At 38.4% G+C, this 23,351-nt stretch overlaps 1 protein-coding gene across 1 annotated transcript; it reads left to right on the forward strand.

Moving 5' to 3' along the window:
- The first annotated feature begins 5,535 nt into the window (after positions 1-5,535).
- LOC135226567 (uncharacterized) lies at positions 5,536-21,537 on the forward strand. The gene is made up of 2 exons (XM_064266249.1): positions 5,536-5,556; positions 17,497-21,537. Exon 2 carries the CDS (start codon positions 17,551-17,553, stop codon positions 18,400-18,402), a length of 852 nt encoding a protein of 283 aa, XP_064122319.1. The 5' UTR covers positions 5,536-5,556; positions 17,497-17,550; the 3' UTR covers positions 18,403-21,537.
- The last annotated feature ends 1,814 nt before the right edge of the window (positions 21,538-23,351 follow it).

A 23,351-nucleotide genomic window follows, 5' to 3' on the forward strand; every position in this document is an offset into this window, starting at 1 on the left:
AAGTAATTAATCTGTTAACAGGACATGGCTCATTTTTCACAAGTAATGTTACATTACAACCACGAAACATCCCATGCGGTGATCTGTTACAATATACGGGCATATGTTCAATATGCTACCTTCCAAAGGGAAATCCTATACGTATTGCCAGAAACCACCATGGTGTTATTCTCGAGTAACCTAGCCCAGAATTGTACCCAACGTCACTTCACCCCACCTCACTTTTGAAGAATGGGAAATTCCCCACTTTCCCCTTCCAGATATGATGAGTTTCTACTGACTTGCTTCATCCAACTGAAGCTCGTACCCTCTATGTTAGGTTCATGACTTCAATATAGAAACTAGCTCAGGATGGAAGAGACCCCTTTGCAGATGGTAGGTTAATCTAGCCAACAACCACTTGGACTAGTCTTAGTAGGTATATTCAATTAAGAATTGATTAACTTATTTTAAGTTGGCAAGACCAGGTTCATACTGGCTTGGTTAGGTTAGGCTAGGTTAACTTCCACCAATTAGGCTAGGCTAACTCCTCCATCACTTAGGCTAGGTTAAGTCCATCGGAGATGTACTCTTAACTAGTCTAGGCTAGTATAGACTAGCCTAATCTAGAAACTAAATTACTATAGGTTAGGGTAAAGTTGTTCAAGAAAGTTTGGGCTATACATGCTAGGCTACAACCATAACCTTCTAGGCTGAGGTGGTAAAAGTGTTTTGAATGGGTAGCCTAGACACAAATCCAAGCTCGGCTATACTTATAACCTTACTACTTCGCCCAAGCTAAGATAGTAAAGGCATGTTCAAGTAGCCAGACCATACATCAACCCACTGTTAGGCTAAGTTGACATGTATGTCGGAACCATCTAACCTATGTGTTAGGCTAAGCTAACTAGAACTGTACCACTCGGACTAATCTAAGATAGTAGAAGCAAGTTCGAAAACCAAAACGCAACTATTAGCTAGGCTAAGCTGGCACCTGTATGCCCAAACCAGTTAGTTCAGACAGTCTAAGCTAAGAACTACTACTCAGATTAACTAAGATAGTAGCAGTAGACTCGGACTGGCTGGGATAGGCTACGAATTTAACCACTTGTTAGACTAAAAGTTATGACACAATTAGCTTATCTATAGCAGCTTAGGTTACAAGTTCCCTACTTAGGCTTGTCTACTAAGTGGCGAAAGAAAGTTCACCTACTCCTTTCGACTTATGTTTTCATGTGGTTTCATTAAGAAGACTGGTTCTACAGTCTTTACTTCTAAGGAACCAAGCTTTCGATTAACTCCTAACTTCTTGTGTGAGAGTCAAAGCATTTGGTCAATATTCTTATAGGACAAACCAGATTATACCAACAAGTATATAAAACAAGGGAATTCTTCTTACCTGTAAAGGTTTGAAGTTTTCTGGGGTCAACCCAAAGTCTGTTAAGTCCCACCATGCAGGCTGTATTTGATTACTAAGAGGAATCCATATCCTTCCAACAATCCGTGCATTTACGTGTTGTAAAACAGACTCCACACAACTTGAACAAGGTAATTCATACGACACCTTCGTATCCTTTTTCAATCCAAACACCATGTCAATCCCTGGAGGAAGCCTACTGGCAGGTGTGTCTGTTCTCCCTTATAAAGGTAATTGAATTTACAAATCAAATCAATCACCTCCGTATACGAAGCCCAAAACTCTTGGTTTCCTCCTTCCTCCGGTTCTAACGTACTGTGTTCAGCCACAGTAGACGTTAGCTCACTCCTATCCTCTGACAAACGTCTGGGTGCGTCATGGCCGTCTGACCCTACGGCTGCGGCATCTTTGATCTCTGATGGCCACCGATGGCTCAATCTCGAATAGTCAGCAGGATTTGAGAACGTATCTATTTGCAATCCTACATACAAATATGAGAGCAAATTTATCATATTGCATTACTATGACATCTAGTGTCCATGGAAATAGTTTGTAAAAGCATCGGCGTATGTATCAAGTTCATCTAACTTGGCAACACTGCGTCTTTACGAACGATTCCCACGCCCGTCACAGTTTACACAGTTGCCACCTACGACTGTCTAAATTGGTAACACTGCGCCCTTACGAACTAATTTGTACTCCCGGCACTATTTCCACAGTTGCTTCCTACGACTGTCCTGATCCTTCTGGCCGTCGTATTCCTTACGACCATCACATTATTTACGATCGTCATATTCATATGACCTTCATTTCCTCATGGGCTTCATAGTACTCATGTCTATTATAGCCCTGATGGTCGTCATGTTTCCAAACCCCTTCATAGCTCTCATGGGCGTCATGGATCTACGGCCATTACAGCTCTATGGCCTTTATAGCTCTACAGCCGACATGGTTAAATTGGTTATCACAACCCAGGCTACCACCGGACTGTTGACAACCTAAACGGCAACGGTTTAAAGTTGACTGAGGTAAAGTACTGCTTAAGCTTTCTTATTCAAAACTTAACTGGAGCACACAATGCCACTGCTGCTTATCCTACGAGAAAATTCATTTTTCTCCATAACTGTGGGCTCCCGAAATGAAAGTGTAATATAATGATGCCACCGAAGACGATGAGAGGTTGGCAGCAGTAGGCTGTGACGACATGACTACTGGCATTTTGAAAGCGGATTTGGCTATGTCATCATCACGCTTGATGGAAGCGTGAGGCTGTTGATGGTACACTTGCAGCCAAGATCAAGAGACCCAACCTGCTGTGGCATTTCTACTTTTACAAAGATGTGACAGTCCTGGCTCGAAGATGAAGAAGAAATTATTCTTCTCCTCTTGGCACGAGGATCAGTCACGAAGTCCCTGATTCTAGCATTCTCCAACTCTTTGCAGCCACACTTGACTAAGCTTCCATTATTCACTTGTTCGACAATTACAGCTACTACTACTTGTGCTTTCATATAATTTGGATGTAACAGTCCTGGTTCGAAAATGGAGAAGAAACTTCTCCTCTTGGCTCGAGGATCAGCTACAAAGTTCCTATTCTTCCAGGATTGGCAGGAGAGTGCACACTGGCGTGAAAGCCAGTCACCTAAGCTTGTTGACGCCCAAGCGGAAGGATACAGAGGAAAGACTTGCGTCTTTTCCACTATGTGACTGTTATATCTCCTAACACTTGTAATTCTCTCAAAAACAATGTGCGTTTAAAAAATCTCCAAATCTGAAAGCATAGTTGTAAAGTACTCTTGTACCTCGAAGTCAAAATGGAAGCGTCTCCGTGTAGGCCACAGCTTTGACGTGACGTCATGGCAGGCGCCATGTTTATGACGTCACTGAGCGTCTGGAATGCAAAGCCAGCACTCTACAAGAAGTGCAAGGGTGTTCTTGGTATTCTCGAAGGCATAGCAACCTGACTCTAAAGGTTGCCGTGTTGCACTATCTTCTTCACCACAGATGGCGACGCATCTGACCGCCATTCAGTGCATATCAGGATAAAAGGGACATCCATCAAGTGGGACCCTGGAGGGCAGCTCGACATCTTATAGCAAACCAACTGTCCTCCTTGGGTTGGTTCTCTTGATAAGCCTAACGCCAACCGCGCACCTGCATCATCTCTGCCCACGTATCTGGAACGAAAACAAGATGGTGATGCACACCTCTCCCCAAAGGGAAAGGAGCACAGTCATAATTGCTTCCCAAAGCACATCCTGATACATCAAGCTTTGTATTTACAGGCCATCCATATGAATATGTGAAAATCCAAAGCACAGGCAACGAATTAACTGTACCTTAAGGGGGCCGACCGGCTAATGTCGTTTTTTAACGACAGGACTTTGACATTCATACCACTTAATAAGGTGACTTGGGACATCTCCAAACCGCATATGGTTTTCGCCTCTGACCTTCGGTGTTGTGACGCCAGGGCAATTTATCCCGAAAATAACCATTTTTCAAATTAATCTCCTCCCTTGATATTTAATATTAAGACCTGGGATTACTACCATATATAGACCTGATGTAGGCCTCCAATCAAATGGAGAGTTTTTTTTTCTAAAAGTCATTTTTTTGCTAGATATGAATTTTTCAATATGGTAAAAAAATAAACCTTATAAATCACGAGAAAAAAATTTATAAAAAAAAAAGACGAAAAAAAAATTGGAAAAAAGGGCTCTATTTGATTGTTCTATAATGTCTTTCTGAGTTATATACCAAATTCCAATGTTATAGCTTTAAAACTAAGTGAGGAGATAGATTTTGAAGGTCAATAAGTATAGTTTTGAGATACGGGCGTTCAAAGTTTTCCTTCGTATTTCAATAAAGACAATGTTATTAAATAAAGATTATTATGAATGTTTATTTCTTTTTTGTGTATTAATAAACTAAAACTATTTTATTTATCATAATTTAATCATAAATGATGATCCCTTTGCTCATATATCGTAGCCTGGGGCACTGCTTGAGGCAAGATGGGGCACTCCTTCCTACGTAACCCCCTCTTTCTCCTTCACTAACTCGGCTTATTACAGCGAATTTTCTTCTGTATGTTAGCGCAAGATTTTTTCCTTGTATTTTCCTCTTGGGCATGATGACATTCTTGCCGAAACAAAGATAAACAAACGTAAATGCAACAGAATGTCAGAGGTGAAACTCGAAGGTGTATTCTTTTTACAAAGGCAATTTAATAAATCATGATTATTATGAATTTCATATTCCATTTTGGGTATTAAAAAACCAAAACTATGTTATTTATCATAAATGAAGATCTCTTTGCTCAAATATCGTAGCCTTGGGCACAGTGTGACGTGTGCTGTCAGGCAAGAAGTGGGCGTTACTTGGCAACCCTCCCCTCTCTCTTCACTAACTACGCGTATATTAGGATATTCTGTAATAATACTTGAGCGATTTTTCTTCGTCTGTATGTTAGCTAGATGTTTTCCTTGTCTTTTCCTCATTGGCATGATGAACTTCTTGGCAAAACATACATAAACATACGTAAATGCAAGCGAATGTCATGAGGTGAAACTCGAACGTGTAGTCTACTTGAAGTCTGTGTTCCTACTGATTTATGGTTGAACCAGACAGATACTCGCTTCTTCAAGCCACGGAATCTCTACAGATGCCATTTCTCACAATTTCTTTGCCAATAATTATCAAAATTTACGATAATAGAAGAAATATTGCATTTTCTTGTACGGATGAATATTTTAGGCTTATTGAGTTATGTTTACTAATTACCCTGTAACTACGAAAGTAAGAGGAATTTTGACGAAATATTTCGTATAAGTATTCTCAATTGCCATATGAAGCTCCATGAATTTTTTCATGACTGCATTTTTCGCCCTATACCACCATATATAGGGGTTCCGGCCGGCCCCCTTAAGAGTTTCTGCACCTACGACTTACTACACGATGAGTACCTCAACATCAAAATCGTCGAAGACAATATCTGGCCGTTTATCTGGTTCTTGTGATATCCAGGAAGTTTTGAACCATGAGAAGTCTTCATGTTCACATGCCCGGGAAATCCAAACAACAAATTCAAAACAACCGGGGGCAAACTAAACCGGCTTTAAAAGGACGGAGGCAAAGTACGTCCTCTCTTAAAGGCGGTAAGAAAATAACTAACGGGGTCACGAGTTAAAGAGGGATAGGTATGTGGGTGGCTCCACATGTCTCGTGACCAAGCACAGATGCCAGTAGTCCCTTGCTTACACTAATATACCGGTTCCCAGCTGGCGCTGAGTATTTATCCTAATGTTAAGACTGAAGGCTTTTTTCGTATATGAAGAACAGGGAAATTAAGTAATACCCTTTTCAAATTCTCAAAAGCCCTTTGAGTTTCATCAGTCCAGAGAAAAGCTACATTCTTTCTCACAAATTAATTAAAAGGATCCGTGATGTCGGAAAAATTCTTAACAAACCTTCAGTAGTAACCCACCAGACTGAGGAATTTCCTGACATCCCTCCTACATGTAGGAACCGCCATTTTCTCAATACTCAATATTTGCTTGCTTAGGAGCCACTTTACCATTACCAACCTCATAACCTAAATATACCACTGTTGCTTTGATTAACTCACATTTCTTTCAATTAATTACTTCAATTAATTACTCTTCCTGCTTTCTTCAAAACCTCAAACATTTCCCTAATACATTTTAAATGTGTTTCCCAGTCATCACTATAAAGCACTATATCATCAATATAAACCTCACATCCTTCTAAACCATATACCAATGTATTCAAATACCTCTGAAAGGTAGCCGCCGGTTTTTTCATACCAAACAGCATAACCTTTACACTGAAATGACCCCGGAGGTGTCACGAAAGCAGACAAGGCCCTTCCCAGTTTCGAAAGAGGAACCTGCCAATAACCTTTCAGTAAGTCGAATTTGCTGATGTATTTCGACTTACCCATGCGATCAATACAATCCTCAATTTGAGGCAAGGGGTAACAATCAGATTTAGGTAATTCATTTAACTTACAATAATCGAAGCATAACCTGAAATCCCCATTGGATTTCTTTACTAATACCTCAGGTGGATGACCAAAGACTTCGGCTAGGCTCGATTAAGTCATGCTTTAACATATAATCAACCTCCTTTGCTACTACCTTATTTTTAAAAGGATTCAACCGGTAAGGAGATTGTTTCACAGGTGGGGCGTTACCTACGTCCACGTCATGTTCAAGGACAGATGTCCGTCCCAGTACATCTGAAAATAACCCTTTAATTAAACTAATTTCTTCAGCGACCTTTGTTCTTCATTACCTAAATGAGACACCATATTAGAAAAATTTTTCAAAGAATTCTTATTGCTTGAAAGCCATTCACTTTCATTAAAACAAATATCATTCCCTATCTTCACCCTCTGAAACAGAAAAAAGGTTATCACTATCAGTTACTTCAACATTCCCAATAGTTGCCTCGGGAATAACCTTCTCCCGTTCCCGGAAAGCCTTCAACATGTTAATATGGCAGAGCTGAAAAGGCTTCCTTCACTCTGGAGTTTCTACCAAATAATTCACATTACTAATTTTTTCAAAATTTTCCAGGGACCTGAAAAGGAAGCTTTTAATGGATTTCCCGGAATGGGTAACAAAACCAACGCTTTATCGCCCACCACAAAGTCACGTTCTTTAGCCCTCCTATCAAAAAAGTACTTCATTCGTTTTTGGCTACACAATAAATTTTCACCTGCAAATTTCCAAGCCTTGGTTAATTTGGCCCCCAAATCAGTCACATAATCCAACAAATTCACCCCAGGGACGTCTCCCTCCCAGGACTCTCGAACCACATCGAGAGGTCCTCGAACACAATGGCCAAACACCAGGCTGAAAGGAGAAAAGCCTAAAGACTGACTTGGGACAGAACGAAAAGCGAACATCAAATAAGGTAATTCCTTATCCCAATCAGAACCATTAATTAAACAATATTTTTTTATCATTGATTTCAGGGTTTGGTGAAAACTCTCCAGAGCTCCCTGACTTTCTGGATGATAGGGAGAAGTCACATGTTTTATGCTTAACTAGGCCATCTTATCCCTGAAATACCTACTAACAAAATTGGTACCACAATCAGATTGGATTATTTTAGGCATTCCAAATTTAGTAAAAAAAACTTTATTATTACATCCACAATTTTAGCGTTTTTTATTGTACGTAGTGGTATTGCCTCGGTATACCGAGACATCATATCCATAATGGTAAGAATATACTCATTCCCACTACGTGTCTTTGGTAATGGTCCCACAACATCAATAATTACTTCTTTAAAAGGTTCTGAAACCACAGAAATGGGACCTAAAGGCGCCTTAGGAATGGGCTGGTTTCGTTTACTGACCTTTTGGCAGATGTCACAACTACTAACAAATTTCTTCATGTCAGCTTTCAACCCAGGCCAGTGAAAATCCTTAAGGAACTTGCCTGCGGTCTTAGAAATACCAAAATGACCCGCCAAACCACTCTCATGGGCGAAATACATCATCTCAGCCCTGTAAATAGAAGGAATCATTACCTGTTTCACAATCTCAAAATTCACATTAACTGCCACCCTAGGCCTACTCAGTTGATATAAAATATTATCAGTTATTTTAAATTTAGGAACAGTTACGTCAGCCACCTCCTGACTCAATAGGGAGATCCTGAAAATCCTTTTTCTGAGCTTTAATAAGCTCTTCAGTAGTCCAATTTAATTTTTCCTTAAAGATCCCCCGATCTACAACTACACTCACTACGTTCTAAATCACTTAAATCTACATCAGTTGTTGGCTCTGCAGTGTCAACAATCCTAGCACCATTATGCAGAACTACTGCTACCTCATTATTAGGGTTGATCAAAATGGGACATATATTTTTAAAGGCCACATCATTTCTTAACAACATCAACATCTTTGACAGGGAATTTATCCACAATTGCCAACTTTAAATTACCTGTAAAGGAAGGAGAAATTGAAATAAAATTTTCAATGGGATAGGATTTTACAGTATCGGGAGAACCAGGCAACAACACGAATTCCTTACTTTCAACCACAAAATCATACGGCAACGCCTCCCTAAGAATCAGTGACTGAGCCGCACCCATATCCCGCAAAATACGTACCCTTCTCTTCTCGGACGAAAGCACGGACGATACACTGCCGACTGATAAATATTTCCCAAAACTGCCACGTAGTCATTGGTCATTGTTTACTACGGGAGCGGGCGCGCTCTCGCTTTTCAACGCCCTTTACGGACCTACCACCAGCTTGTTGAGATTTCTTATAAGAAAAACACCGACTTTGTGTCCCTTTTTGTTACAAAAGAAACATGTCATAATCCTCAATTTTTCAGTATTTTAGATATTATATCCCCTGTTACCTCTGTTGGGAGAAAAACAGTTATTATTGCCAGATAAATGGTTAGTATTATTACCTTGGACCCTACCTTGATTGTTACCCTTATTATTATTTCTGGTAAACACCCTAGCATCATTATTATGTATTATTATTATTCCTTCCTATTCTACCCCAACTCGAGTTCACACTGGCCGTTACACCCCCTATTTCATTCTTTTGAGACAAATAATGTTCGTCACTTGCTATAGCTACTTCCTGCACAGTCTCCAATTTCAATTCTTCAAGGAGGACCTTCAATTTGTCCGGCACACACCTCTTGAACTCCTCCACCAACATTAACTCTTTCAACCTTTCAAAATCCAACACTTCTTTCAACTTGAACCAATCACCGGCATATTGGTCTTTCGCCTTGCAAATTCGACGAAAGTTTGTTCCTTACTTTTCTGTAGGTTCCTGAAGCATGGTCTATAGGCTTCCGGGAATATAACTCCTAGGCTTTTAAGACAATAACCTTCGCACTGTCATAATCCGCGGACAAATCCTTCTGCAAAGTTACATATACTTTTTGATCCCTACCAATTAATATACTTTGTATTATAGTGGTTCAATACTTCTGGGGCCACTCCAACCTTGCAGCAATCCTTTCAAAGGATACGAAAAATTCAGCCACATTGTTTTCTTCAAATTTTGGCACAAGTTTGAGGGCCTGCGCTAAAATTGATAGCAGGCATTACCAACCTATTTTGAGCAGGTAGAGGGGAAGAAGAAGGACCTGTCATTCTTATGGCTATTTCATACTACCTCTCCTTTTCTCTTTCCTCAGCCTTAAATTTTTCAATATCAAACTCCATCTGTCTCAGAGCTATTTGCTTATCCAATTTCACTTCTTTTTTTCCACCTGCCTTTACAGTTCTTACATAATCATATATTTGCAATAGCAATAATCCCTTTCTAATTGATACATCATATTCAAATTCCAAGTGTTGTGCTACCTTTTCCAACTCTTCCCTATTCAGCTCTGCAAGCCTCTCTTGCCACCCCTCTGCGCTAAGGAGCTCCAACACATTAACAACGGACATGATGACCACCAAAGTCCACACCAAACTACCAAAAAAACACTAAATTATCACCTGAACACAAGGAGGTGTAAAAATGGTGCCTGACAAAAAACCCCAAGAATTAACTTTGTACACACCAGTGAATACTCAGGAACGTAAAGATCCTGTCAATACAGTCGCCAATTGTGATGGTTTGGTATCCACCACAATAATCACTTACCAAAACACTTATCTGTATCCACAAAAACCAATACTTAGTCCACAAAAGGTGGAAAACTATTCATAACAAAGGTGTACAAACTCAATTCAAGGGGTCAAAGAAAATACTCTAGTAAAACTCTTAATTTCAATACACAAATTGCAGACAGAAAGGACACCTGGACCTCATAAATACATTAAATGATTAACAACACTCACTCTTAATACCTAACACAGAAAACAACTACACACTTAAATGGACAGGTCATCAACACATGTACCGTATACCAAAGGGTAGAGGGTCTAGAAAGGTGGAGACCAACAAAAAGAAAGAATATCCTGCCAAATTACACACTAAACACTGGCAACTCCTGAAAAATAATTTATGTAATCAGTTCTCCACTTCTGGAGAATCACTCAGGGTGGTTGGGAAAAGGAATGGTTCCCAAGAAGCTGTGACAAGAGGACAGGGTTCCACCAAGTCCTGCCAAGACTGTAGCAGTTTGGCATAGCCGTGATCACTTTACTCCAAATGCAGGGGCAATACTTTCATACCTGATGACAGAGAGGTCCCCTAGAGAGCTTAACTAAGCCAAGGGTTGCTGAAAGGAGCTGAAGAAAATACAATCCTGGAAGGTGGAGAATTTCACTCGTCCTGACTCTCCAAAATCTAAAATATTCCAGGATGCTTCAGCTACAGCAACAGTAATATCTTTCAGCGGCAGCAACAGCAGTACCTTCTCAAATAAGGCTCAGAGAAGGACTGCCTAAAACTCCTCACGGAGTCTCACACAACCCTTAGTATAACGAAGGCTTCTCCACAAACAAGCATCATGAAAAATTAAGAACAGTAGTTAGACAAACCACCAACATAAACAAGTAAAACACCGGTGAGGAGAAAACAAACTAAATAATTAAAATTTCACTGACACTAAAAAGATAATAATAAGAAATAAAGACACTAAGGTTACACCCTTTAGCCATTAAATAAAAGCATGTAAAATCCTGTAAGAGTAGAAGTGAAAATTTATCTTTGGTGTTAGAAGGCCAAACACTCCTATGTGGTGTTAGAAGGCCAAACACTCCTATGCCCTTTTTTGAGATAACCTTCATGGCTTCTGTACTGAACATGTCTTTCTTTCCTTTAAAACCTTCTATAGAGGGTTGTCTTGTAGCCTTGGGGAGTTAAATCTATTTTTGCCTCATTTTTTGCAAATGTACAATTTTAGCATGAGGTGTTAAGCCGTTAGTCCTATTGTTGCAGCAGGAGCTCTTTCTCTTGAACCAAATATGATGATAATCTTGGCTTTCCATCTTATCATTAGTTGTTAGGAAGCCCGCTATTGAAATTTTGGGAATATGAAGGTACACGTTGGTGTATAGGAGCCTACCTTCATATATGAAGGTGGTACGTAATTATCTTTAGTTTAAGACTTGGTTATGGGTTTTCGACTCGGTCACAGGGGTCACCATTACTCTACGAGATAAGTATGTAGTCCTTTTTCAGTGTAAGGATTCTCTGACAAGTCTCACTGCGAGGACCTTACACCATGTTGTGGTTCCAACATTTGGCAACTTTTAGTTTGCTTGGCTGAACTTTTTTCTTTGGCTCCACTAGCCCACCATTCTTATTCAGTAACTCTGTTTACTGTGGCTGCACTAACCCACCATTCTTATTTAATGTGGTAGGCAGCTAACTTTAACAGCAAGGAAGATTCATTCCAAATAATGATAAAATTCATTAGTATTTGGATACTTGCCTACTGTTAAAGTTCCATGGAAACACATCCAGCCTCCCCACACCTTAGTCATGAAGAAATATGACAGAACGTAAAAATTCCAACACCATCTGGTAAGAAACGGATGAATACAAAGTATTTTTAAAAGGAATTTGCTTTGGACATGTCATTGAGAAATTCCATATGTACTTAAGATGTAAACACAATGCTTTTTACACATGTACATAGGTATGATATCTACCTAATGTATTGTGTGCAATGTATGAGAGAGAGAAAATTTTTTTTTTCCCCCAAAGTACTTTTACTGTATACAGTGCGTCCTCGACTTATAGCAATTCAATCTTATGGCACTGTTCATGTTGCATCAAGTTACAGCAATGTAAGCACTGTTGCGCATCAAGTTAACAGCGTTTACGGCGCTGTAACTTAATGAAACATCAAGTTATGGCACTGTGATAGCTGTTCATGGGAAAAAAATCTGATTTACTGTGGAAATCAACTTGAAAGCGTGGTGCTGGAACGGATCTCCTGCCATAAGTTGAGGACTCGCTTTATTTTGTTATTGATATGGGAAAATACGGTACATTATTGACTTTTGCGTAAGTTTTTAGTTTAAGTGTGATTGTTGTTATTTATAAGCATCTTGAGTGTTTACAATTATGCAAGATTGATGAAGTAGGGGAGTAAGGGTACGGAGTTGCTGTTTTACACCCATATGCGTAGTTTTATTTGACTATCCAAAAGGTCCTTGATTCCATTAATCCCAATAATTGAGAGATTACCAAAGTTCAGTGTTAGTGTTAGTTGGTGTTACTGTAGTTATTGGTTATTTGATTGTCCTTTAAAGGGAAGCATTTGTTTTAGTGGATTTCATTTCATATCATTTGTCATAAAACCAGTGCAGTGACTAGTGTAGAAAGAAGTCGGAATTTCTCTCTCATTGTATTGTTATGGAACTTTCATATGCATTTACGTACAGGCTTTGAAGATGTGTATAGTGTTTGAAGTCTAGAAATTCTAATTACTGCCCACCTTACCAATGATTACACTGCATCAAGTAACCCATGTGCATGTGATGAATAAGCACCTGCACATTATCAGATTCATATATGGGAAGGCAGTTGCAGAAGAATTTGTAAGGCTGGTGTCTAGCCAACTTCAGTCGTTGACAGTTGAATTGCACCAGTGGGTGGTTGACAACTCGTTAGAGCTTGTGGCCAGGTTCATTCCAGGCAAAAGGAATGAAGTGGTCGACAAGCTAAGTTGTCAAGGACAATTTCTGGGTAAGGATTGGTCTCTTTGTCAGGATATAACAGACAGGCTATTTCATCTATGGGGAAGACATGTTAGACCTCTCCACTACATGGTTCAACAGAAAGCTGGAGGTCTATTGTTCGGTGCTCCCAGATGCATTCGCTGTGGCAACCTGGAAGTTTAATCCTTCCCAGTGTTCTGCCTGATTTGTCATGTCCTGAGCAGAGTGATGGCTTCTGAGTAGCTACCTTTTATGGCCCACAATCAGAGTGGTTCCTGGATCTTCTATCTCTTCTCTAGCAGTGCCAAGAGAAATTCCCCCTTGGTACAACCTTCTCTGCCAACCTCGTGTAGAGAGGTACCACCAATCAGTAGGGTCCCTGTCTCTTCACGGCTGGAGACTCCAGTATCTCTTATGAACAAAGGTTTTTCTCGCTGACCAGTGACTCGGGTGTCCAGCTACCTCAGGAGATCTTTGTCAACTGTCTTATTCTGGTGCTTAGTTGTCTCATTCGAGCTCCATTCTAACTCCTGCGTCAATCGTTAGACAGGGTACTGACTTTGAAAACTGTTTTCCTTCTGACTTTGGCTTCCTTGAAAAGAGTTGGAGAGCTCCATAGGGGTCAGTAGCTTTTGAATCTGTCTTGCCATGTAATTGTGCATAAGACTGAAAATCCTCTGGTTCACGATAACTGATTTGCCTCATTTTCCATTCCTTTCCTTAAGGAGTTTGTTAACAATGACCCTCAAGAGTTACTGCTTTTTTCTGTCAGAGGACTGCATTGTTATCTAACAAGGACTCATCACCTAAGACCTAGGTGTCGTGACTTTTTGTTAGCACGGGCCAATCCAAGAAAGAAGTGTCCAAGAATACCATTTCATTTTGACTCAGTGAGGTGATTCCGCAAGCCTACTACTCATCGTCAAGTTCTGTCACCAATACTGTGCATGCAAAAGCACATACATCAGAGGAACTAGTTCCTTCCTGGCATTTAAGAACTTACCTCTTCATTGGATTTTGAATGCTGGTTCCTGGCTTCATCAGACCAATTTCACTTCTAGTACCTGAAGGATATTGCCCATAGGTCCTTGGACACTTTTTCCTTGGGTCCGGTGGTGGCTGCTCAGCAAGTTGTGTACCTCATCCAGTGCCCCTGACAGGAGAGTTTGTATTTGCCTAAGAATGTAGTGTTGAAGAGAATGAGTGAGATGACTGATCTCTTTTCTTTCCCTATTTCCTTCCTTCTGTACCTACTGTCTGTTTTAAGAATACACGTCAAACGCTGGAACAGGCTTGATGCAGGCGATTGTTGTAGTCATAATGTTACAACACTTGTATGTTCCATACAACATACAAATATGCTTCTCGGTAGCTGCTGCTACTCTCTCCAGCAAGGGGAGTGAGGAATGGTGACAAACCTATTTCATGTGGCTGACATGGATTGTTGCTTGAAGAGGTATAGTTCTCTTTGACTTCCACATATGCAGTGAATCTGGAAATGTTACATTGTATTTAAACCAAGTCGACCAGGTGTTAGATACCCACATATCTAGCATCTCAGAGGCTTAGATCCTCTTCCTGAGATTCTTTATTTCTAAGAAGAATTATCAGTGTGCTGAACCTTCAGTCAGTTCAGGATTCTCATACCTCCCTCCAAGTGTGAGTGTATCCTAATGTTAAAACCTAAGGTTTATTCTACATATGAACAAATGGCAAATTTTTAATTAATTTATATTTTTCATAGCTAACAAACTTAATTTAACTTAATTTCCCACTAGCCACCCCTATTATGTCTCATCCTGGGTTGGAAGAAAGACTAGACACATCACGAGGTTCAAGCGTGGTATCTGACCTGCTTCTGCCTCAGCTATTTATCAGATGCCAGATGCCACTGCCACAGATAGTTTATAACCGGTTTTCCAGCTTCAGCTCTGCATTGACAATATAATAAAGTGGGCTGAGGTTAATGGTTTTAGATTTTCCGCCAGTAAAACTGTAACTATGCACTTTTGTCGTATAAGGGGAATCCACCCTGATCCAGATCTATTCATTCATAGGCAGAGAATTCCATGTGTTGGTGAAACAAGGTTTCTTGGTTTGATTTTTGATAGCAAGCTGACCTGGATTCCACATCTGAAATATATTAAGGCAAAATGCTTAAAAGCAATGAATTTGCTGAAAGTCGTGTCTCACACTTCGTGGGGTGCAGACCGAACTCAGATGTTGAGATTATATAAAGCCTTGGTCTTTTCAAAATTAAGTTACGGGTGTGAGGTGTACACTTCTGCAAAGCCAAATAGCCTTAAAATGCTCAACTCAATTCATCATGGAGGAATACGGTTGTGTACTGGAGCATTTAAATCATCTCCCACCGAGAGCATGCTTGTAGATGCTGATGAGGTGCCACTGGATCTTCATTACAAGCGTCTGCTGGTTCGGAGCTGGTATAGATTCCAGAGGCTACCTAAGTCTTTAACCAGCATTTGTATGAGAAATGAAAGGCATTGGCAGTTTTATGAAAATCACCCCAAGCAACCTCATCCATTCGCTTTTAGAGTCAATACCATTGTTCGTGAATTAAACATGCCAAGGGTCGAGATTTTACCAGCAAAATATTCAGTTAGTCCCCCCTGGAACTTCCCAGAGGTAAAATTCTGCAGATATTTCAATTTTACCAAAACAGAATGTCCAGTGAGGCCACGCGGTCAATATTTTTTAGAACATTCCTTGCAACATGACGACTCCACTGCAGTTTTCACGGACGGCTCAAAGTCAGATGCTGGCGTCGGCTTTGGTGTAGTCTTCCCTGATGTAGAGAGGAGTGGCAGGTTATCATCTGTTGCATCAATTTTTACAGCAGAGTTATATGGAATTTTAAAGGCTTTAAAGGAAGTTTTAATTCGGAATGAAAGTAATTTGATTATATATTGTGACTCTAAGAAGTGTTCTTCAGTCACTGGAATCTTTTAACCCTTTAAACCCTCTGATTTTAGATATATTGGAATGGCTGCTTTTACTAAAAAGAAGAGGGAAAGAAATAAAGTTCTGTTGGGTGCCTTCTCATGTTGGGGTGGCTGGGAATGAGAAAGCTGACCAACTTGCAAAGTCTGCGGTCAGCTCCCCAGAACCCACAAGATGCCTACTACCATATCGGGATTTGTATCCTCTAGTAGGTCAGAGAATTAAAAAATGTTGGCAGTCCCAGTGGGAGGATATTTTAAACAATCAAAAAATGCGTAGTATCACGTCTTCAGTGTCACCTTGGTCATATCCATATATGCCAAGGAGACAAGAAACGATGTTGTGCAGATTGAGGATTGGACATACAAGACTCACCCATGGGTTCTTGATGTCTCGTGAAAATCCTCCGTTTTGCGAGAACTGTACTGTGCCCTTGACTGTGAGACATTTGCTGGTTGAATGTCCCAGACTTGGGAATTTGAGACATAGGTTCATGTCTTGGGGTCGTGACAGAGTAGGTAATTTTATCCTAGCTACAATTCTTGGAAAGGATTGTAATATAGAGCAGTTATATATTTTTATGAGGGAGGCTGGCCTCCTTAACCAAATTTAAATTATACAGAGATTGTCTATGTAAGAACTTTTATATATGAACAAAATTTTTATATAATATATTTATAGATTTTTATATGAAATTTATCAAAAATTTAATTTTTTATATTTAATGTTTTTCGGTGTCAATTACCCAGATGTTGTGACGCCAGATATAATACACAATCAATCAATCAATCAACCAGCTGGCATCAGAACATTTGTTAGCTATGAAAAGTAGAAATTAGAAATTTCCCATTTTTCTAAGGTTTCACCCTTCAGTGCAATGGTGATCAGCCTTGTTATCATCACCTTAGTGTTTTGACATCGTCACTGCAATTTCATTTGTACAGAGAAAAGCACTATCCATAAGTGTTTGTCTCTGCAGTTTCATTTGTACACAGAGAAGTACTATCCACAAGTGTTAAGTTTGGCTCACTGTAGAATGTACATGTGTAATGTTTTTTGTAGCTTTTCAGCTTTAACATTTCCTTCCTCCAATTTTCACCTGTAATCCAGTGCTTAAAATTAGTTAAAAGGTGGTCTGTCTTGCAGTTAAAGGAACCTTGCAAAGAGACTTGACATCCACTGTGCACTAGGAAAGGCCAACTCTCTCTCTCTCTCTCTCTCTCTCTCTCGTCTCTCGTTCTCTCTCTTCTGCTCTCTCTCTCTCTCGTCCTCTCTCTCTCGCTCTCTCTCTCTCTCTCTCTCTCTCTCTCTCTCTCTATACTGACGTCTTACCCCCTATTAAACATTTTGATGTATCATTAAAGCTCATTTTGTATTGAAAATCTAGTGGTTAAACAAGTGAAAATGTGGATTCATATTGAACAGACCTTAAGAAGTTTGTTCTTGCTTTGTCTCAAGTTATTTTTTTAGATTTTCTAATGTTTTATCTTTTTACCCCCTTTCAGGAGGAGTGTAGCACCCTAGGATCTGTGTGTGAGATAGAAAATCTTTCAAACTGTATGCAGGACAAATCATGTTGGCTTAGACCAAAGCAGACCTCATCGGAGTTGTCATCAGTGCAGCAGATCAAAATAGCTGATGTTTGTCAAGCCAATGAACCCTGTTCCAACTTCTCAGAGTGCATTTGCAAAGGCAGCTGTGTTGATTCTGCTCTTCAAAAAGCCAAGCAGTCTGCTGCATACCAGGCAAAAATTAGTCGAAAGCGAACCATCTCTGAAGTGTACAATTCTAATCCTGTGCTGTCACACATGGCAGATATTCTCTCATCAGACAATTCAAAATGGTTAGTTAAAAACTGTTCCAGCCTTGCCCACTTGCCAAAGCGGTCCATGTATAAAGCTCCAGGTGAAATGTGGTTGTCATCACCTACAACAGTGTCTGCCACCTCACCTCAGGCTGCTCATGTTGTGCTGAGCACTCACTCCAACATTTGGCTGTTGCACAAGTTAAAAGCAGAGAAGACTAAAGAGAAAAAAGAGAAGATTGAAGATGATGATGAGAAAAAGGAATTCAGACAAACTGCTAGTGATGAGCTGGCTAAGAAGTTGAAAGACTTTGGATTGCACCGTGAAAATGTAACCAACAAAGAGCCTGTTTTTAGCACTGATACCCCATCATCAGCCAGTTACCTCCTTGGTAACAGTAGTAATAACAGTATTTTTGATAATAAATTCTTCGATGATAAAATGCATGACTTGACTTTAGATAAGAGCCCTTGGCTTGCTTGCAGCTCTGCAACTAGTCCAAAGTTAAAGCTAAATAAAACATCATTGTCTCTGCCTTTCGTTCCTGATTCCATGTTAACTGTTGCACAAAACAATTTAGATAGTTGGTTATTAAAAAGACTATAGAATTATATATATATATATTTTTTTTGGTCAAGCTGCTAGAAAAATATGAAAGCTACCTAATAATGTTTATCATAGGATACTGATATTTAGTTCTATTATCTTCTTGTTCACTTTTATTCTTTGGTTATATTTTACATTCAGAGAAATCTGAAAATCAGTTGTTGGATTTTTCTTCAATTTGTTTTTAAAATTTTTTTTTATTGAATTCCATATATTTCTTTCATTCACGCTGCACTACATAATCAGTGTTATGGCTCTATTGTAATGTGGATTTGGAAATTTTTATTGAAACTTCCATAAATTGATCTTTTTCTTCATGTTTCTTCATCCATTTTTTCCCTCAAATACTAAGTGGAAGTGAGTACATAAAAGGTTTGGTAGTAATAAACTTGCCTTAAAAATGTACATGTCAATTCTGAATGCTAAAAATCACAAAAATGAATACTTTTTACCGTATATTTCCATATTTAAGACAACCTTTAAATCCTAAAAATCATCCCCAAAAATTGGGGGTCGTCTTATACATACTACCATTCTAAAAATCAAACCTTGAATTCTAAGTGACTTTTATACTCAGGCTAGCCTCGGCATCTGTGCCATAACCACAAACATACATGCATTAAAAGATTCACATTATGAAATGTTAAAGTGATGATGAAGGAAATAAAAGCATTTTTGCCTTTTTATGTTTCTGGCGTATTCAACGAATAATTCCTTATTAATGAAATCAAGTTTTATCTTTAAGAGCCGAGCTGAGAAAATTTAAACAAGTTATGATTGCACTCACAGAAATTTTATTTGTGGTGTAATTATGGTAGTAATAACATTTAAGGTAACATAATAATAATTTTTCAAGAAAAATCCATTTTAATTTTAGTGGTGTAACAATTTTGTATTACATACAACTCTTTAGAACAATTCAGCTGTATGAATGATAATTATTGTACATTGTATGTATTGTTGTTAGGGGTTGTTTGTGATTGGCAATGAAACTTTAACAAAACAATGGTATCCCTTTTAGGCAACGTAGGAAAAATGATGCAGATTTTTCAGTGGAATATATCACATTATTCGGAGGGCGTTTTTAAAGCAATTATGTACGGGTTTTTCATATTTTTGTGGTTAAATTTTTCAGATGATATGTTTAGATATATTTGATGTTTTAACTATTAAAATAGGCAGTTATAAGCATTTTTAGAGGACGCTTCATTATTTGATTATTTTCAGTATTTGCAGGTGGGTGTGGTATGCATTCCCACGAATACTTGGGAACGACTGTGCTGTAAGTGAAACAGCATTTGTAATATCATCTTGACAAAACGAAAAGCTAGGCTATGCACAGTCACTTATACTACGGATGTGAGATAAATTCCTGAAAATTGCCATCATTTTTTACCTCGTCTTATCTAAAGGTTCTCTTATAGACGGAAATATATGGTATATCGTTTGTGATATGTTTCAACTTTTAAGATTATTATTATATAAGGTTTCTCTTTATTGCTGCTGTTCCATAGTCTTAAAAAACACATCAGACAGTATTGATGTATAGAAAACAAAATTATCATAGAGTTAGAAAAGTCCTGTGGTGGTTCTTCACCTTCAGTTCATCTCTGAGAATTTCCTTAGTAACTAGATATTTATGTATTTAGATTTTTGTTTATATATTTTGCAGTGCATGGTGGACACATATCAAGATAAAGTACTAGTTTATAAACATAGTAATGCAATATTTCAATGTCCAATTGTCATGGGTTGGTTCACATTGCATGTTGTTTTCCCAAGTTTTCTCCATTAAGAATGCTGTTTATTTTTGTTACGATGTTTACAGCAATAACAAAATTATGGATTATAACAGAAAATATACAAATTTTGGTGATTATCTTCTTTCCAAATTTTGGATACCAAGTTGCAATGAATGTTTCTAGTTTTTCTTTTATATATTCAGTTTGACATTTGAAACTGTTATTTACTTCGACAAGCAAGATATGTATGTAGTTTGAAAATTACATGGAAATTTATTTATTTTTAGTTGTTCAACCCTGTGTTACAAAGGCAAGGTAGGATTCCAGTGGAATTTAAGGAAGTTGAACTCAGGACAAATCTGGTAATTGTATATTACTGTAATTAATATGAATAATTTTCCCCATTTTAAGTAATAACATCACTTAGTGACACTAGAATGAGGCAATAAGTCAAATTTTGTAATTAAATTTTTTTTTTTTCAATTGTATATTAGTTGATAACATGACTTAATATCATTTGTAGTGTTGAGGTGAATGGGTTTGAATTTCACTGTTTGTGATTGCCTTGTTGAAGAACGTTGGTGATTCATTTTCTACTAATATGCCAAACCCAAGAGTTATATTCAGCAAATTTTTGCATGTGCAGTTTATATATTATATCTCATTTCAAGTCTACCTTACAATTTTTTGCTTTTTATTTGAGATTTTTAGTTGCTTCCTGTTCAACTTCCTGTACTTTAAAGATAATAGATATTTGTATTATACAATTATCTGCAGTTATGTTTCCACTGGATGACTTACTGCTCTTAGTGAAGAAAACCTGATAAATCATAACATTCCATATGTTGTAGTTAGTACATACAGTTCTAATTGTTTACAAACAACAAAAGTTCAATTTTGGAGATGTTTGTTTAAATTGGGTAGGTTGTTTGTTATATTAGGTAGGTCCTGTTGCTTTGTATGCACAAGGTTTGCAATTGCCCATAGGTTTCTTTATCTTGATCACTTTGTAATGGTCACGGATGCTGGTGCATATTGGTGACGTGGTATCAATGTACTGCTCAAGTCAGATGTATAAATGTGAAAAACTATTACTGGTGCGAGATTTTATTTGTAGTAATTTAGTTTGGGGAATGAGTCTGTGTTAACTGAATTGTAAGTTACGTATAATGGTAGAAAATCCTCGTGAGATACAAAGCACAAAATTATTATTATTTATTTTTTAATTTTATTTTAGTTACTTGCCAAAGCACTATAATTCACTCTACACGAAAAGTATATGAAGCAGCTGTTCTTTGACCCATGGTTAATTTTGCCATGATAATCTCAACTATACAGGTTTTAGTATATATTATTGACCAAAGCTTTAATTCAATAAATGTTATATACTGTTTCAGGGTTTTTATTAATTCATGATGGGTTATGGTTTTGTCGGTTGAAATTTTCTTCTGAATTTCAAAAGTCAAAGAAAAGTATTTGAAAATTTGTGGACCATTTCGGCACATTGGTTATGAAACTAAGAATGAGTTATTGACCCATCAGTGGCTGGTCCTAAGGCTGGTAGGATGTAGAAGGTGGAATGTGCCTGGCAAGGTATATGGGAACATGAAAGATGTTAAAACATTAAATTTTAAAATTAACATGACAGGAAATGACCTCCAGTAACCCGTGTCCTTTGGTGGTTACAAGGATTTGCAAGTAGGAATAAATGTTACGTAGAAGTATGCCCAGTGGAAGTGATTGCAGGTAATTTTGGAACGAAAGTATGATGGAATAGAGAGAATGGAGAGAGGACAGTAAAACAAAAGCATCTACTGGAGGTTAGGAAATAAAAAAAAATGATTACTGACACAAAAATGAATCTATTCAGAAGGTATATCCATATGAACATGGAACAGAAACAGCAAGTATGAGGAAAACAGGAGAAGAAGATGGATGTAGCAGAAATGAGAATGTTGAGATGGATGTCGGGAGTAACAAGGGAAGATAAGATTAGAAATTAGTATATAAGAGGATCGACAAAGGTAGTTGAATTATCGAAGAAAATACAGGAGGGAAGGCTTCGATGGTATGGACACCTGATAGGAAGGGAGGAACGTCATGTTGGAAGATATACGATGGAAATGGAAGTGCTGGGTAGAAGGAAGACCAAGAAAGAGATGGCGTGATTGTGTAGGGGAAGATATGGTATAAAAAGGTATAAATGCAAACGAGGCACTGGACAGAAATCAATGGAAATGACTCATTCACAACAGCGACCCCATATAAAAATGGGTTTAATCTAGGAAGAAGATCCATATGAACATGGAACAAACCAATAAGGGGCTATTGACTTGAAATTGAAGCTTCCAAAGATCATGATGGTCATTTGAAAGAAGTTGCAGAAGATAAAGGAAGTACAAGAGAGATCAGTAATGTATTACATCTTTGCTTGAACTTTTGAGGTTCTAATTGTGCATAATCCTCGGACAGGCTGTTCCACAGTCCAACAGTGAGCGGAATCAGACCCTGGAACCGTGTGGCACATTTGTAGCTGTTCAACAAATCTGGTCACTTGTCAGGGAAAGAGGATCACGGATCAATCGTAATAGCAAAAGTCATTTTTTAGAATACAATTTATGAAAATTTGACAAATGAGACCATTTGTCAATAGTCTGAGTCTTAAGTGCTATAGTTAGGAAACAAACTTACCACCATGAACTACTCTTTCTAAAACACTCAAACCTCTTGGCAGAAGCAGACATCTACACCGGAGAGAGCTTAGTGACCTTATGGGTCCCAGTGCTTGGCTTTATGCCTAAATCACGTGTTCCATTCCAACAGGATTCTAGTAAAGGAAGGATTAATTTACCGTATTGCGTAATGTGTTGACTTTATTGTTATAAATATATGAAGCCTTATGTATAATAGATTAAACTTCTATGCAGCACCAGCTAAAACTTTCATTAGAGGTTTCTCAAAAGTTATGCCCAGTTCACAGTCAAGTTTCGGATTCATTTGCCAGGTCTCTTGCAGTTGAAGGGGAGGGTGGGGTGGAACATCAGTACAAGATTTACTGATGAAGAGTTTTTTCATTTTATGTACTGGAGTTCAGCCTCTTACCTTACCAAGTACACTATTCACTGATCTAGTCCTTGTCCCGATGAAGTTGAGGATAGCTTCATTTCTCATAAGGAGAGATTTTACTGCCAAGAACACTATCTCGTG

The sequence above is a fragment of the Macrobrachium nipponense genome, chromosome 14, assembly GCF_015104395.2.
Source record: "Macrobrachium nipponense isolate FS-2020 chromosome 14, ASM1510439v2, whole genome shotgun sequence".
Taxonomy (NCBI): Eukaryota; Metazoa; Arthropoda; class Malacostraca; order Decapoda; family Palaemonidae; genus Macrobrachium; species Macrobrachium nipponense.